The 17,328-nt window shown below is 39.0% G+C and overlaps 1 protein-coding gene across 4 annotated transcripts in view; it reads left to right on the top strand.

The window, feature by feature from the left end:
- Positions 1 to 14,879, top strand: part of CDH8 (cadherin 8) — a 219,460-nt gene extending 204,581 nt beyond the window's left edge. For 3 of the 4 annotated variants that reach the window (XM_090062127.1, XM_090062126.1, XM_090062128.1), the window contains 2 exons: positions 11,408 to 11,659; positions 12,781 to 14,879. In XM_090062127.1, coding sequence (XP_089918253.1) covers positions 11,408 to 11,659; positions 12,781 to 13,274 — 746 coding nt within the window. In that variant the 3' untranslated portion in view covers positions 13,275 to 14,879. The remainder of the gene's footprint in view (positions 1 to 11,407; positions 11,660 to 12,780) is intronic. The other variant, XM_090062129.1, reaches the window with a different exon arrangement.
- Positions 14,880 to 17,328: the final 2,449 nt, after the last annotated feature.

Below are 17,328 nucleotides of genomic sequence, written 5' to 3'. Positions count from 1 at the left end.
CTAGCCCTGGACCCATGCCGCTGTCTGAACACTGCCCAACCACAATTGCTACTGGACCCATAGATTTGGCCTAGGAGGAGCCCAAACTGGATCTGGCTTGGAGCCTGGGGTACCTTTGACATCCCAGATCTAGCACTACTCTGTTGGGCTGTAAAGCAGCCAGCAAGAGATTGGAATAAGGTGTTTGAAAAGTTGACAGACCTTTCCCCCAAAAAATCAGGCCTCAAGAATGGAGGTGCATGTCTTCAGCAGGGAAACTTCTATTGGCACAGGGATTGAAGATTGAAGATGGTGTAATGGAGGCCTATGGAGCTGCAATGGATGTTAGGCTCTGTTCTCTTCCTAGCCTCAGAGAGTTACTGTTAACCCTCTCACAGCCGGTGCTGCTGAATTGGCTGCAACTTTTGGTGGAGCAGCCAAAAGCTAATTTGGCAATGGCTATGATCTGATTGAAGCTTGAGTTTTTGCCTGAAGCAGGAAGTTTGATGACTGAGGGTGACTGCACTTCTCCATGAGGTTAGTTCTGGCCATGGCTCTGGAAAAAAAAAATAGTTTTTCTTCATTGTTTCTTCCCAAAACAAATTCTATGCCCTTTTTTTTTTTTTTTGGGGGGGGGGGGGGGGGGGGGCATGTGATATGTGAGAAAATACAGTGCATTGTTTGATTTCATATTTCTAGTGCCTGAATGGTACCAGATCATCTCTGAAGCCCTATTGTGTTTTTTCTTATTTATTCGTTTACAATTATAAAGAGTAGTGCCAATTAATAATCCATTCAACAGAGTTTACCAGACTTTTCTCTGCCTGCAGATTACCTGCAAACAGAATATATTTTTTTCAACTATACTCATTTACAGTCACTTGCAATATTACTTTTACAGCTAATCCTTGAATTGGAGCTTGGTCAAGTTCATTGCAAGCTCCTGATTAGATCTTGGGGCATTCTAACTCCATTCTCTGGTTGAAAGAATCCAAGTCATGATGGTGCTTCCTTGTGTGTTAGTGTTATTCATATAAATGTGTTGCCCTCACCTACAGTCTGGACCTGTTTTTCTAAGTACTTCACAAACACTTCACAGTCTCTGCCCTGAAGAGCTTGCACGTTAAGATATGGAAAGAGTTCAGAGGAGGGCCACTCGTATGATCAGGGGTCAGCAGGGCAGGCCTTATGAGGAGAGGCTACGGGACCTGAACCTGTTTAGCCTCCACAAGAGAAGGTTAAGGGGGGACCTTGTGGCCTGCTACAAACTGGTCAGGGGGGATCAGCAGGTATTGGGGGAGTCCCTGTGCCGCCAGGAGTGACCAGGAATAACGGTCACAAGCTGGCAGAGGGTAGGTTTAGATTAGATATTAGGAGGCGCTACTTCACAGTCAGGGCGGCTAGGGCCTGGAACCGGCCTCCAGGGGAAGTGGTGCAGGCTCCTAGCCTGGGGATTTTTAAAAGGAAGTTAGATGAGCACCTTGCCGGGGTCATCTGACCCCGGTGCTATTTCCTGCCAAGGCAGGGGGTCAGACTAGATGATCTACCTAGGTCCCTTCCGACTCTAGCTACTATGAAACTATGAAACTATATAACTCTGTTAATATACATTTACTGGGTGTTGTTTTGGGTCTGTGCCTTTGAAAAATCTGGCCTTAACCTTGAAGATTTAATGTCTGAGATATTAACACATTAGTATCATTGTTCAATGAAGTCAAGAGGATCGGTCACCATAAATAATAGTATTAAGCATTGCAGGAGGCATGTGAATTAATAGCTATTTAAAGAGATGAAATGTTCTCAGCATCTCTCTGATAGGATTTCCCTCTCCCCCCCACTTTTTTTTTTTTACCTAGAGATGTATATTTGGCTGCCAGATTTATGTTACATACTTTTGAATTAACTCAGTAGAGTTTGCCCTGTGGCAGTTCCCACCCAAACTCTATTATTGACAGCTTTACCACTCCTTTTTTTAAAGCTTTCTGTGAGGACATATGTAGAATGAAAGAGGAAATACATAAAGTTACCTTCCATTTTCATATATACAATGAACAGAATATTTTAATAAGAGCATTCTTACTGCTTTGCCAGTTCTCCCAAAGGACTCTTTCCATTATGGAGAAACTACTTTTTTTTTTTGCTTCTTTTTTTTTGTAGGACTCAGAAGTGTGTACAAAAAGCCCCTTAAGATAATAGCTTTCATTTCAAAACATGTACAACACACTTCAGCTCCAATAAACATAAAGAAATACACATCTCTGCAGTGCTGCGGTTTCCAGCTGTAAAGTTTCCAATTAAAACTCTTTCTTTCTTCATGTAAGTAACATATCCAGCATGAAGAACAATTTCAAGCACACAGTCTTTAATGCCATTAATGATTTGATCTTCCTGAGAGCATTATAAAAAAGAGAGAAAGAGGGAGACAGTAAAAGAGCTAGGCAGGTGTAAGGTTACACAGCAGGAAAATCCAGTGATCTCAAAATATTAAAGAAAGTGTTGGGGAATTAAAGAAACAAGATGACGTGAGCACAAAAAGTGACACTTGAATGTAAACTGGCTGCTGGTGTTTCATTCTTGAGGACATTTAAAAATCATAAATACCATTTTCAGTGAGCATCTTACAACCTTGATAAGTGACTCCCATTCATCTCTGTTTTACACCTCGAGAAATGTAGATTGAGCTCAGTACCATGAAGACTGACCTCGCTCCCAGTATTCTTTCTTTATACATGTAAGGCAAACATTTCAGGGCCCGCATATTCCTTAGTAAAATCAATCATAAACGTGGCCTTTTATTTTGAATCTTGTATCAGTTTTGCAGTATTGCATTGTGATCATAGCACTTTCTACTTGCCTTTTCAACCTTTTATCCAGGGTTTCTCAAAGGCAAGGTAGGAATCCAGGGGAGTTGGGAGCTAACAAGAAACATCTGGCGCTGTGCAAGTCAGGTTCTTCGTTGTGCTTATTCAAACCATTTTGGTCTACAAATCACACTGGACATCTTGCAAGTTCATGCTCCATTGTCACTTTTTGATTCCAGCTGTGCTGGAAATATTTCCATAGTAGCCTATTTCATGGTAGTTTGGCAAATCTGCTTGTAGACAAAACTAGTAAGAATGGAGGCAGCTGCAAAACTAATTTAAAAAATATGTTCACTGAACTGTTTTTGAATCAGGCTTTGGACATGCTGTGAGTTATGGTTGGTTCTTATTTTATCATAGCAGGAGCCGAAGCTGCTAGCATGAATAAGATTGTACAATAATTTCGATTCTTCTCTCATGATTTTTGTCTTTTTTAATTGTTGAAATTTCTGCATTCTTTGGCTGGTAAGTTGCAGGCTGGGGCTCCATTTAATGTTCTGAGATTTTCAAAACCTCTAGAAAAGTACCAGAAAAGTGGTGGATGTGGTTTTGTTGTTGTTGTTTTTGGGGGTTGGGGTTTTTGCCATTTTGTGTCGCGTCCACTTAATAAGGTTCTGCCATGACTTCCTTCTTTCCTCTGATATAGTGATATGTTCTTCTCCTGGAGCAATAGTTTCTTCAGGAAATGGGTTTGCTTTGCGCAGCCTGTTGTATTTTGTGTATGTAACAGTGTTGGTTTCAGTGTTAGGCCTGATGCATAGCTCCTTCTGCAGCATCTTGCGTTGGTCTTTTTTAGATGGTCTAGCATTTTACAAACTGCTTATAGTTTTCTGGTATTGGTTAAAAAAGTGTTGTTAGGTGAGTAATAGCATCCAACCTCAAAGAAAAAGTTAAGGCCCCCATGAAGACAATCAAATCAATGTGATTTAGTTGGATGTCAGAGTTAGTGGCACCATTCAAGCTGTTTGAGCAGAATGAAACTTTCACTGAATTGTGTTACAACCCAGTCAGTCGGTGTGCTGTAATGTAGTGCCCCAGTCACCCCTTTTTGTGTATCCATTTAAGTACCTTGCATTGGAATTATAACACTGAAACTAATACTATACTCTTAATTTCAGGTGTTGTTAAAAGCAATGGTGAAAATGACAAATTATGCTCAAAGTTACACTCTCATAACCATTGGAAACTGTGACGTTTCCCTGGATTTATATTGGTACAAAAAAATACAGCAGAATTTGGCTTTGAATGAAGGCTATATCTTAACTACTACATTGTCTGAACCATCAGAAGCTAGATGAACAACTTACACTCTCATCGTCTACCACGAGACTAAGAAACATCTCCTTTCCCAACTTTTCTGTCTGGTACATTGCCAGAGAATTGCTTGCATCTGGTGAAACTCTGGCAAAATGGGCTCCTTCCATTTCCCCTAGCTCATAGAAAGGGTTTATGTTGTCATTGTGGGTTAAATGTGGTTATCACGACCACTGTGGATGTGAGAGGGCTCTCTGAACAATGTATCTGAATTTCACATACCCCATCAGCCTGGATTATAGACACAGTTGAAGCCTAAATTTTGAATTTCTTTCCTGGTGCAAGCTTAATTTAGAGCCTTGTTAGTACAGAAAGCAATTTTTGTGTATGCAAGTTCCTTTGTTTTGCTAGAAGTAGCATGAATAAATAACTAACATGAACAGCGCTATAATGAAGGATCAGCGGGTTAATTAGAGAGATGAGTGGAGGGTGATAGTCCTCCATCTTGCTGAGCACCTGCTGCCAAGTTAATTCATGCAGCAGCATCGGTGTTTGCTCCTGGAGGAGCTGCCTGCTGCTTTCTCAGCTAAAAGTGCTATAAAGGAAGTGTCCACAGAGAGTGGAAAGCAAATCAGATGAATTGAATTTATTACTAATCTGTTGGTGTCATTTTCAAGTTTTAGAAACTAAATAGAAAAGCAAGCTGGGGGTTTAGGCAAGGCACTTAGAGGCCTAATTTCCAGCAGCACCTGGTGACATTTTCTTTTCAGATGGGGCAAAAAATAAATAAAAAAAAAAGGAACAACAGTCCCTGCAGCAAAATTGAGCAGTTTGCATCCATTAGCAAAATGATTCCCTTGATTCATGCTCTGTTTTTGTTGTGGTGATGAGAGTTAAGATTGTCACACATTTCCCAGGCAGCTGGAGTAAGCCCCACCCTTGTTTTCCCTCCATCATGCCACCCACAAGGTGAGAGCTCCTTTTCATTTAGCTTATTAGTATTCTTCAATACCTGTGTTCTCTTCCTTCTTGTTATCTGACTCTTACGTTGCATTTATATCACAGCCTAGCCGTATCGGGCTTGTATTGTACTAAGCATCCTAGAATGATAGAAGAATAGGCCTAGAAGTAACCTCCAGAGGTCATTTTGTTCAGGCCCTTCCTAAAGGCAGGAGCATGCCTGTCTAAACGTCCTAGACAAATGTTTATGTAACCTCCCCTTAAAAACAGACTCCACAATCTCCTTGGGTAATCTGTTCCAGTATTTCCCCACTTTCAGAGGTAGGAAGTTCTTCCTGATCTCCATCCTAAATGTCTGCAGAAACCTAAAGGACTGCAGATCCAGCCTAAATGTCCCTTGTTGTAATTTAAGCCATCACTTCTTTTCCTGTCCTTTGTGAACAGAGGGACCAGTTAATCATCATCTTCTTTGTAACAACCCTTTTTGCATTTAAAATCGGTTATCAAATCTACCTTCAGTCTTCTCTTCTCCAAACAAAACAGTCCTTTCCTCTCATGTCATGTTTTCTAGCACTGTGATCATTTTTGTCACTCTATTCTTTCCAGCGTGTGTATGTCTTCCTTGAAGTGCGGTACCCAAAACTGACACAGTACTCCAGGTGAAGCCTCACCAGTGCCGAACAGAGTGGAAGAATACGTTCCCAAGGCTTACATACAATCCTCCTGTTAATATGTTGCAATGTTCTAGTAGCTTTTTTTTTTTTAATTATTCATGTTGCACTTCCTCCATACTAAATATGTGGAAAGTTGAGTGGTGTTAAAGTGTTCTGTAGGCCTTTGCACGTTAAGATTACTGCCATTTCTTGTCTGCACAGCTCTGACTTGCCACAAGAGGGCTGGTAGGCAAGGGTGTTGCTAAGAGCTCACCTGGGCTCTATTCCTGCTCTGGGTAGGGTGGGGGAGCTGAGAGCAGTGCATCTTGGGCTGCTGGAGGACTGTAAATTACTCATTTTACCTTCATTGATCAGGCTGAAATTAACCTAACGTGAGCTAGGTAGCACAGCCCAGAATTAACCCTTGCGTGAAGTGGAATAACTTTGAGATGCTCAGAGGGCAAGCTTTATTGTGGGGATACTTGTTTTACATGCCCTTCGTGTGGTACGTGGAGGGGAGGGGGTCCTAATGTGTAACGTCACTCTAGAGTATTGGCTTACATTTAGTTAATAGTCCCACGTCATTTCCATAGTACTGCAGCCTAGCCAGTCACAAAAGCTTCCTCTTCCAATTGTAAAAAGAAAACTATGTTAACAAAATCATTGTGGTTTGTATTTTCTGAAGTTATGTATATATTTCTACTTAGATTTTATTTCTGCATTTGATTGTTGCATCCTGAGCATAGTACTTTGCATTTATCCTTATTGAAGTTACTCAACTGCAACTCCTTTATCATGGCCATTCTAAATCCTAATCTCTTCCTCCAAAGCATCTGCTATTCCACGCTGCTTCGTGACATCAGCAGTCATACATATAGCTGCATACTGAATAACATTCCCTGTCTCACAGAGCTTGGTTACACCTGTCTTTTCTCTTCCAGGTTACCAAATGTTGATCGTTATCAACTGTGAGCAGTATCTTATTAACTTTGCATATGCTCTCATTTGTTGAGGCACGTGGTAACCGTGCCAGTCTATCTTTGCTCTCCTCTGTCTTATTTCCCCCAGTCCCTTTTTTCCATCTGCTTTATTCAGTTCAACCACCCTCATGCTTTGCTTTTACACAGTCCGTATATCCCAACAATGTCCACCTCCTGCCTTCTACATCTTTATCCATTTCTTTTTCTGTTCTGGTCCCTCTTTCTGCTCCTCTCTGCAGACTTTATTCTCCTCCCGCCCATGTTGTGCTACCTACAGCTATGTACATCTTGAAACAAGAGGAGTCCCTACAGGCTTCGGTGTTAAAAGGCTTTTTTGTGTCCACCAAGTGCATCCATCAAGTAGGGTGGGATGGCAGATGCTTTGGTGGACAGTATTAGGATTTAGAATAGCTTTGATAAATGTGTTTCAGCTGATTTATTTCAATAAGGACAAGTGCAAAGTAGCACACTTAAGATGGAACAATCAAATGCAGAAATACATTTAAGTAGAAATATATATGTAACTTCAGAAAAGACAAACCACGACATAATGAACTGGAAGAAGAAGCTTGATGAAAGGCTAAGGGACATCACTGTGCAGAAGCATGCCCTTACGGAGGCATTAGGCAGACAGCAGCAGCAGCTCTAATCTATTGCTCTGTGCCAGAAGCTACAGCCATCAAGGCACTGTATGTCTGGACTCAGTCTGGCCTTTGGACTCTGTCTCAATCGTCTAAAGGACGGGTGGTAGGTCTAGGCAAACCTCCAGTCTTTCATACACTTGCCTAGATGTACACACTGAAGGTCTTGGTGTGCTGGTCACATAGACCTCTTGCATGTACACCATGATCCAAAGGATCGACAGTTGCCAAGTGAGTTACTGGATTATCTCTTTATGGAAAGTTTGAATACGGTCCCCTAGGGGCTGTAGCTTCTACATTCATGTTTTTGTTTGAAGTAGGTTATAGGGAAAGTGCAAAGCAAGAGCAACAGCCATTAATGAAGCTTGCTGTGGGTATTGGGCAGAGTAAAGAGACCTTTTTTTGACCTTTTTTGTTCATGATTCATCTGTGCCTGCACAGTCTACACAATCTTCTCAGTAGATCAGGGGTGGGCAAAATGTGGCCCGCAGGCTGGATGTGGCCTGCCAGGCCATTCTATCTGAACCATGGGGTCCCTAAAAAATTTAGAAAATTAATATTTATCTGCTCTAGCTGCCTGTCATGCAGCTATCGATGGCTTGCCAAAACTCAGTATGTGGCTCGCCCCCCAAAATAATTCCTGGCCCCTGCATTAGATAAAAGAGAACAGCCACAAGTGCTGTGTCAGAAATGGAAAGAAACAGAACCCACTTGCAAAAACAGCAATTTCTTTTCATCCACAAACAGCCTGCGGATGGGAAAGTGGAGGCCAGGGCTGAGGTGCATGGGAAGGCTTATTGCACAATAAGGAGGACAGTGCTAGGATAAGTGTGGAAGGGGCACTTACAGTGACATCTGTGAGGGTGGAACACTGCAATGCAAGAAGTCATTGTATGTTTCCAACATATGGATCCATTATCACAAGGACAGTAAAGGAGCTCAGAAAGTACCATGGCTGGAGTCCCACGTTTCTACTAATTTTTTACTAGTGTTTTTTAATCATAAAGAATGACAGAATGAAAAAGAAAAAGTAAGAGGAAAGCAGTGAATAAGACAAAACAGTATGAATCCCTGAGGTTGCACTGAGAACCTTGAAGGGTTCCTTTGACTTCAGTCAGTAGGGGCTTTACCCAAGAGTTTTTTATTGTAGGATAAGAGCATTTTTTTTTTCTTTGGGGGCCTGAAAGACAGGGACAGTGATTGCAGCTTCTCAGATAATTTTGAAATGGCAGTCATTTAAAAACAACAGGAATATATTGAAAAATCTGACTACAAGTACCTAAATGAAAAAAAGTCTTGGTGAATGCACCCTATGGTACAGGGCAAGATTATTTCTGGCAAAAATTTAAGTAGAAGTATACACATAACTTGAGAAAAGCCAAAGCAACATATAATTTTATCACGGCACTTTATTTTTTTAAAGTTGGAAGAGGAAACTTTCTGATGAGCAAATCAACAAGAGAGTGTATAAGATGACCCTGAGGAAGGGCACTAGATACCTGAAAATTTGTCCAGCAGCTCTCCCAGCTATACAGCTGGTCCAATAAAAGAGATCACAAAAAACCTTTGCCTATTATTCACATCCTAGACCATGACAGCTGCAGCAACACTCAAACCCTACTACAAATAATTCCCCATTACACTATGACTGTAAGATATTTTGGGTTGTCTATGCCTATGTATATTTTGTAGCTACCTTACCCAGTTACATTTATCTGTTGTTCTATTTGATGGATGTATATAATACATAAGCATATGTAATGAAGAAAACCAGAACAAAGTACTGTTGTTAAAAGTTTTCAGAAATTAACTCATCACTTTATTGGTTTTTGATTCCTTTTCTCCCTGTCCACTGTGTCTTTATGCCTGCTTGTTTCGTGTTTTATAGATTGAATTCTCTTTGGGGTGCGCTTTCTTGAATGCTTATACCAGACGTGATTGTTACCCCTATAATGATGACTGCAATGGGGGCAATAAGCAGTCAATCCAAAAAGAATAGTTTTACGATATTTCTAAAGTGCAGCAGGGACTTGACTGACAGCAGGATCATAGGAACATATATACACCCCTCAAATATCTCCTGAGCTGCGCTGAATGATTTTTGAGTTTCCTTTCAGGATTTGAGATTTAATTCTGTCTATCATTTGAACGTGCCCCATCTTTTCAGAGTTTTTTTTTTTCTCTCCATGTGAACCACATGACCCTCCCTCTTCAATTTCATTTCTTTCATAAAAAGGCATTTAGTAATTGTGTCAGTTTCATTTCATAACACAGAATACCAGGAGACCGATTTTTCTTGGTATTTGAAGAACATTTACTTTGGAAATGCAGGAGAAAAGAAGACTAATGAAAAGAGCTACAATCTACCTCTCAGACCCAAATGTGATGCACAAGTCTAGCTTTCCATTGTCCATCACTTTTATTAGGTTTCTCAGGAAGATATATAAACACCCCTATGCTGGAGGCCTAAGAAATCTGAGGAAATCATTTTATTAATCTGTCATATTATTTTTATGAAAAAACATACAAAGCAGGGTAATATCAACAAACTCTACTGGGACATAACTCATAACAATGAATTCATTTTTCTCCTCTGAATAAAATAGTTTAAAATAAGAAAAATAATTAAGTCTTACATAAATCAAAGTGTCTTGCATATTTTAAATGATTTCACACCATAGCTGGAACTTGAACATTGTGGCATATTCAGAATCATATCTAAAAGGAATAGGCTGTTCAGTGTCTGGAATCTATGGTTACCTAATAGCAACAGAAAATCCCATATGTTTTGTGAGGATTCAATCATTTTCTCTGAGAAACTGAATCATTTTTGATGTACAGCTACAAAGAGTACAATTAAATAGAATCAGCATTTACCACATTCTAGTTTTTACAGCATTGTCTATACTTAAAATATAATATATGCAACAGTAAATGTAAGTACTGCAGGAGTTCTATCTTGATCATTTTTATGGGGTTCATTTGCTGAAATCTGAGAGAAAGTAAGTTTTGACTGTGAGAAAGGGAAGAGACAGCAGCAAGTCTGATTCTAGTTCAGAGGTTGTCCCAGGATTAGCTTCCCATTGAGCTACTCTGGTTAAGACAGGCCAGTATTTATATCCAACATGGAAATGATGTGGTTAGCATCACGTTTGATGGCCTATGTCCCGTCAGCCCCAGTGACCATACATGATCCCTTAATGGTTTGGCCTTTGTAGCCATTTCATTGTTATGTAGCTCAGAAAGGAAGAAATAGCCTACTGTTAGTCAGAACTGATCTCTGATAAGTAGTCTGTAGGAAGTCTGTCGAAGCAATCAACCAGAACTAAGTTTGAAGTAGAGCATTCAGAGTGTTTTTGTGGTAAATCCATCCTTTCCTTCTCTCGGCTTTTCCACGCACACTCTTTTTGTAGCTACTTCCGTGAGTTCTTTTGCAAAACATGAGATGTGCTGTCAGTGACCAAAATCATGTGCTGGTATAAGTAACTTTATATATGAAATTCCATTGAAGTTAACGGGCTTACTCATATGTGTAAAATTAAACATGTGCACACGACTGCAAAACTTAGAGCAACTATGTTCCGAGATCACTTTTGTCCTGCTGTTTTCATAAGAAACGAGGTCTGACTTCTTCCAATGTAATGAGCATGAATAAATGTTCATTACTTCTGAATCGAGGCCCGCAGCTTCCAACTCGCTCTTCTGTTTGTTTTCTTCTGCTCACTAACTGCTACATTAACCAAAAAAAATTGCTTCTTTTATTGCAGGTACAATACTGTGTCGTATTTATAATCTAGGGAACATTTTGTTTTAATTGTTGGGTGTACTTTATTAAATAAGACAATAACAGGTGGGACTGTTTTAAATAGAACTTTCCCATCCACTGTCTTCATTAACTTAGTTCTTAAGGCTGTGTGTGAGAAGTTTGGTGCCTGGTTATATACTCGGTGGAGGGGCTGGGTTAGGGGTATGACAAAGGATGTAAGTTTTTACGGAGGGGATTTATGAACTAGAAAAAAAGTTTTGTTTTCAGCAGCTCTTTTGAAATGATGCAACTATTTAAATTTTCATTTTTCCAGATAATACTCTCAGCATTTTGGCAAAGCATAGCGGATTCAGCCGTCAGAAGCAAGAAGTATATCTTTTACCAATCATTATAAGTGATAGTGGAAATCCTCCCATGAGCAGCACCAGCACCCTCACCATTCGGGTCTGTGGTTGCAGCAGTGATGGTGTTGTCCAGTCCTGTAATGTTGAAGCTTATGTACTTCCAATTGGACTCAGTATGGGAGCCTTAATTGCCATATTAGCATGCATCATTTTGCTGCTAGGTACGTATTCATTTTATGGTCTGCTGTTCAAAATTTTTCTGGTTCATAAATGAATAGAAATAAGGAAGTCAAATGGTAAAGGTAATGCTGTGTGGAAAAGATATTAATATATACATTGTATATAAAATCATGCCCAATGACCCCAGTCAGAACCAGAGCTCTGTGGTGCTAGGCGCAGAACAAAAAGCAATATAAAGCAAAGTCCCTACCCTCCCCCAACATAGCCTAACATAGCAACTGCATAATAAAAAGGTTGGATTATGAAACCAAATTCACTAAATCCCATCAGGCTTTAGGGGTTCTGAGCAGTAAGGGGAACTGAGAAATGTACTGTGGATGCTGGAAAATGGATTATTTGTTATATGTTCTTTCTTCTGAGACTTGCATGAGTTTATTCCGGATTGCAGTGGCTTAAGGGATATTGCAGTTTTACAAGATAAGCAGTGCTGTATATTTGAATAAAGCATATAAAATTAGTATACAACATCAGGAAAGCAAGAGAGAGAACAGTGAATGAAGAATCCCACTTCTCTGTCTTACAGCTCTGCTTTGTAATACCTCAATAAACTGAACATTTCGCAATACTCTGCAAAAACAACAAAGAGTAACCAATTTACACTCCTTGGTGCACCTCCCCATAATTCTGAAATTGATGTGATCTAGGACTTTTGCCTCTCTCTTTTCTTAGAGTTTTAGTCTCCTACTGCATGAGGCTGTAGCAGCAGGCAGCAAAAGATAACCATTTCTGCCTATGGTTAAGGTCAAGGCTGTATGTCCTAAGTTCTGTGCAAGTTTGGATGCCTCTGGTTTTGGGTACCTAACTACAGACTTCAGCTTAGAAATGGGTTCACAATTATGCACATTCATTTTGAAAATTAGGGCCAACACTTTCTAAATGTGGGGACATTAATAGAAGAAGGGCATGCTCCTTGCTTTAGCTTGTGATCACATTTTTATGACTGAAGCAGAGTGTAGTTGCACTCCTAGGTTTTTCTGGTCTTCTCATGGCTTCATTACTCATGTAGGAAAAAAATCTCCATCGCTCTACAAAAGTGTTTGGCTTGAAGTTGCTTTGATTAGCTGCTTTCTTAGTTAATCAACTTACGATGCTTTCTTTGCAGTCATTGTGGTGCTGTTTGTAACATTAAGACGACATAAAAATGAGCCTCTAATTATCAAAGATGATGAAGATGTGAGGGAAAACATAATCCGTTATGATGATGAAGGAGGTGGCGAAGAGGATACAGAAGCATTTGACATTGCAACTTTGCAAAATCCAGATGGAATTAATGGATTTTTGCCCCGTAAGGATATTAAGCCTGATCTTCAATTTATGCCCAGGCAGGGGCTTGCACCTGTTCCTAATGGTGTTGATGTTGATGAATTTATTAATGTAAGGCTTCACGAAGCTGATAATGATCCCACAGCTCCACCATATGACTCTATCCAGATTTATGGCTATGAAGGCAGAGGCTCAGTGGCTGGTTCCCTTAGCTCCTTGGAGTCCTCTACATCAGACTCAGACCAGAATTTTGACTACCTCAGTGAATGGGGTCCCCGCTTTAAAAGACTTGGAGAACTTTACTCAGTTGGAGAAAGTGACAAAGAAACTTGACAGTGGATTACAAACTTTTTCACTCTTGACTTAACGATCATGTAATATTCTAGAGCCACAGCTGTTAGTTACAACTAATGTGGCTTTTTGTTTTAGAGGCAAGTTTAGCGCCAGTCATCTATAAAATCAACTACATTGTAATGTTGAACCAAAAAAAAAAAAAAAAAGTATATGTTAGGAGGTATAAGTCTTGTGGAGTGTAAAGTAAAGTATGTGGAGTGTCTAGAAGTCTTTGGATATTTGATATTCACTTGACCACTCTGAAGATGGAGATTTGGATCTTTGATAATCTTCAGTGAAATGAAAGGAATAAAAAGGAAAAGGTGCTTTTCTAGATAATGGACCTGCGGGGATTTTGCTGTTGAACAGTATCTCCTGCCAGTATGTGTAAAACTAATGGTTTGTTTCGCATTGCCAACAAAGATCCCACCACAAAAATGTTAAAAGCAATAGTTGGTCTTCTTAGCAATGCTGAATAGTAATAGCATTGTAAATCCCTGCTGGTTTCTACTGTCAGCGACCATACATTGTACATACAGTAATTGTTGGCCACATAACCACAGACTGAATATCATCTTTAAATATTGTGTCAAGCCTTAAAATATTCACATGTTCTTAATCCATTCCAGTGCTGCGGTAATAAATCCTACTAATGTGCAGAGATTCAAGGATTGGGAAACAAAGCCCACCTTAAAAAAAGGATTTTCTAGAAGAAGGATCGCTCCTGTTCTCCGCTTCATCTTCTAAAAAGAAAAAAGGAAAAGAAAAAGAAAACTGTGAAAGGGGATGGACTGACTTATAGGAAATGGTTGCTGATTTTATTGCTAAAGATTGAATTTATTTGTTTAATCCTTGAAATAAATATTTTATTGATGTCCATTACTGCTTTTATTTATTAAGGTTGATAATCTATAGAGTAAGATTATAAAGAAAACTAAATTATATCCATTAATAAATCTTTAGAGTTTTTTTCTATATATAATGAATGTTTAATAAATGTATGTTTTGAAAAGAAAATTACAATTTGTTGCAGGTTAAAGCCGTAACCTATCCATTTGCAGTAGTTGAGTTTTAAGTGAATGCTGGCAGGAATAAAACTTTCCCAGAGAAAACTTTTGACAGTTTTATATTTTCTTCATAAATCTAGTACCTGGTGTTTTTAATACAAGCACAAACAGCTGGAAGTAAACTGGTTCATGTGAATATTTAAACTATAGACTTTTAGAAATTCACACATTACACAGTACAGTAAAAACATGCTTATAGTTCTCCACTGTATTAGAGCAGGAACCAGTGTGTACATAATTTTACTGCTTACGTTATTAGCATTTCTTTTATATACTATTCATGGTGATGCACCAGGGCTCTTGCACACAGAGAAAGAACAGCACTAGAAGCTGCAAGCATATTCAATTTGTAATGCAAACTTGCCATTTAGAAGTAGCAATTGTATAATAAAACTAAGTATTACATGCAAATCATTTTAATTTTCTACTTTGTTTTGATGCTATATTATTGTTTGTTTATTTACTCCATGTATTGTATTCAGAGAAACTCCTGTATTGTTTCCTACTTTGTGAAATATATTTTTATAAATACCTTTCTTGTTACCACTGTTTCTTTCAGTTTTACCTGCACCCCATTGAGAGGAATAGCTGTGAAAATCTGAAAGGCTCTTTATAAACTGCTGACAGCTGCAGGTTCTGCAAAGTTATATATTAATCAATTAACTGGCTTGCTATTGGTTGGTACATACCCAGTTTAACAGTAGTGGATGCGGTCCAAACACCAAAGGAGAGGTTTTGGAGGCAATTTTTAACAGTGCATGGAGAATTAGACATGCAGTTGCTTGTAACCACAAGAGAACTTATAGATATGCCTAATTCTCTGTGTGTCATGCTGCAAATTAACCTCTCAACCTTTTTAAAAGATTTCTAATAAATAAAAATGATTGTCTCAGGCTTTTCCATTAAGTTTATTTTAAAACAAAAAAGAGCTAAACGCATCACCCTCAACTTTGTCTGCCTTTCAAAATGGAAATATTGACATTAGCTTTAGCTATGCTACAGCTGGCTTTAATAACTGCAGTCTGCAGATAACTAATATGCTCACACTGCTTCTACATCCATTGTAAAGGTTTAAATGAAATTAATGAAGTCTCCAGTTTATTTAAATTAGGCTGCATTCACAAGTTCCATCTCTGAATAACTTTTCACAGCCTGCTCAGTAATAATATAAGCTAAACAGTGAAGTCATCTAAAGATAGAAAAGCTGCATTCACCAGGGTTTCAAATGAAACTGAACACATTTTGTAACAGATTTCAATAACCGTCAGATGTGTTCTTGTGAAGGCTCTATTAATCACTTTCCCAAAGTGAAAGGGCATTCTGCATTGTAATGGGAAACAGTACAGTGGCAGAAGAGCGAAGGCCTGATTGCCAACAGATTGAACCAAGCTCTAGTCTAGACCACACTCTGCGGAGCAAGGCAGGGTGCTGTAAGATATGGATCAGATTATTGTTTACAGCCGCATACAGATTTAAGGCAAGGATCTCCTGACTATGAGTTATATTATTCACCACACAGCTTTGCAAGGCTCCTTTGTAGGAAAAAGCACGATTGTATAACCTTCTGATTGCCTTTTTGATTGAAAGTTCCATCTGAGACCACGACAGTGCATCCAGTAATAAGATTTAAAAAAAAAAAAATCCATCATGGGCACTGTAGGAAAGGCAAAGCATGACAGAAATCTCATCGTTGTCAGTCAAAAAGATAAGGTAACCACTACAGGTAGGTACAGCTTTAAACTGTGCATTCATATAGCCTTTCAGCACTAATATCCACAGTGGGAAGAGAAAAAAAGCAATGAAACTGTTGGGTCTACTCATGATAGCATGCATTTTTCTGTTTATACCTGACTGTATCTGTGGCAAAAAGAAGTTCGCACACATCGATTTGGAATAATTTGAATGGATAATTTATAGAACCATGGAGTTTGGGGTTTTTTTTTTTTGTGGTTTAGGATCTTATATGTTAATCAGTCCATTTTCAATATTTGCTCCTTATGCAGAGATGAAACTGGTTCAGTGTGAAATTGTTTTGGGTAACAACGGTATTGTATGATGTATGCGCGATGCTGATAGTTATAATCCTTGGGATTAAAATTGTTGCATCCATCCCACAATATGCAGCTAGATTTAGACATTTTATCCAAATGTTCTTTCTAATCACAGGAAGTAGTAATTGTCCTTCTTTACAAGGTTTATTTGGCCATGGCTCAATTTAAGCAAAAAAGTAAAATAGGTTGCATTAGAATTAATAACATTTGCAAATTACAAAGGTAAATTCTCCAAATCCCTTAAAAGCCCTTAATGACCTAAAGCCCGGCTACTGCAGACTCAGCCTTTCCTTCTCTACCCCACTGAGCAGCTTACATTCAGCTGAGATATTTACATAAAGCATCCCAAACATGAAAGAACAAGGGAGGCGAGATGTTGTCAACTCGGTGCCTAGGCCAGAAACTGTATCTCAGGTTGAACCTATTCAGTATGGAAGTGTTGTAAAGTGAACCTTTGTACAGCTTGCTTACTAACTATAGCCCCTAGCACTTTGTACCTGACTGCAAAGGTCTTAATCATCTCTGTCCTTTAAAGTCAGTGCAAGTTGGGAGATGCTTATGTTAGATAAATGCTTTAGCCTTTAATCAAAGTCAAGGAAAGTGCACTTGGAGATAATAAAAATAATAATAAATTCTTCACCTGGAATCATGCATGTCTTTATTCACAAATACATTTGGAAATACTGTGGGACCTGCAGGGGTAAAAATAAAAAGCTTTAATATCTGCCTTTTAAGTCAACAGTCTCTGTTCACTAGACAAAGGCACATAACATCAGGACAGCATTTTAAACTCCAAGTGTGTCGCACAATGTAGCAAGCAGCGCTGTCTCTATAGGCACTGAGAAAAGATGCAGCTGAAATCTGTTCTTACTGAAAATGTAATTCGCTGTAGACATATGTGTTCATTTTCCTGAATTCTCTGTAATGGGAGTGGGG

Source organism: Crocodylus siamensis, chromosome 9 (assembly GCF_052110815.1).
Source record: "Crocodylus siamensis isolate JL-2025a chromosome 9, ASM5211081v1, whole genome shotgun sequence".
Classification (NCBI taxonomy): Eukaryota; Metazoa; Chordata; order Crocodylia; family Crocodylidae; genus Crocodylus; species Crocodylus siamensis.
This window is presented reverse-complemented; position numbering and strand designations above follow the sequence as displayed.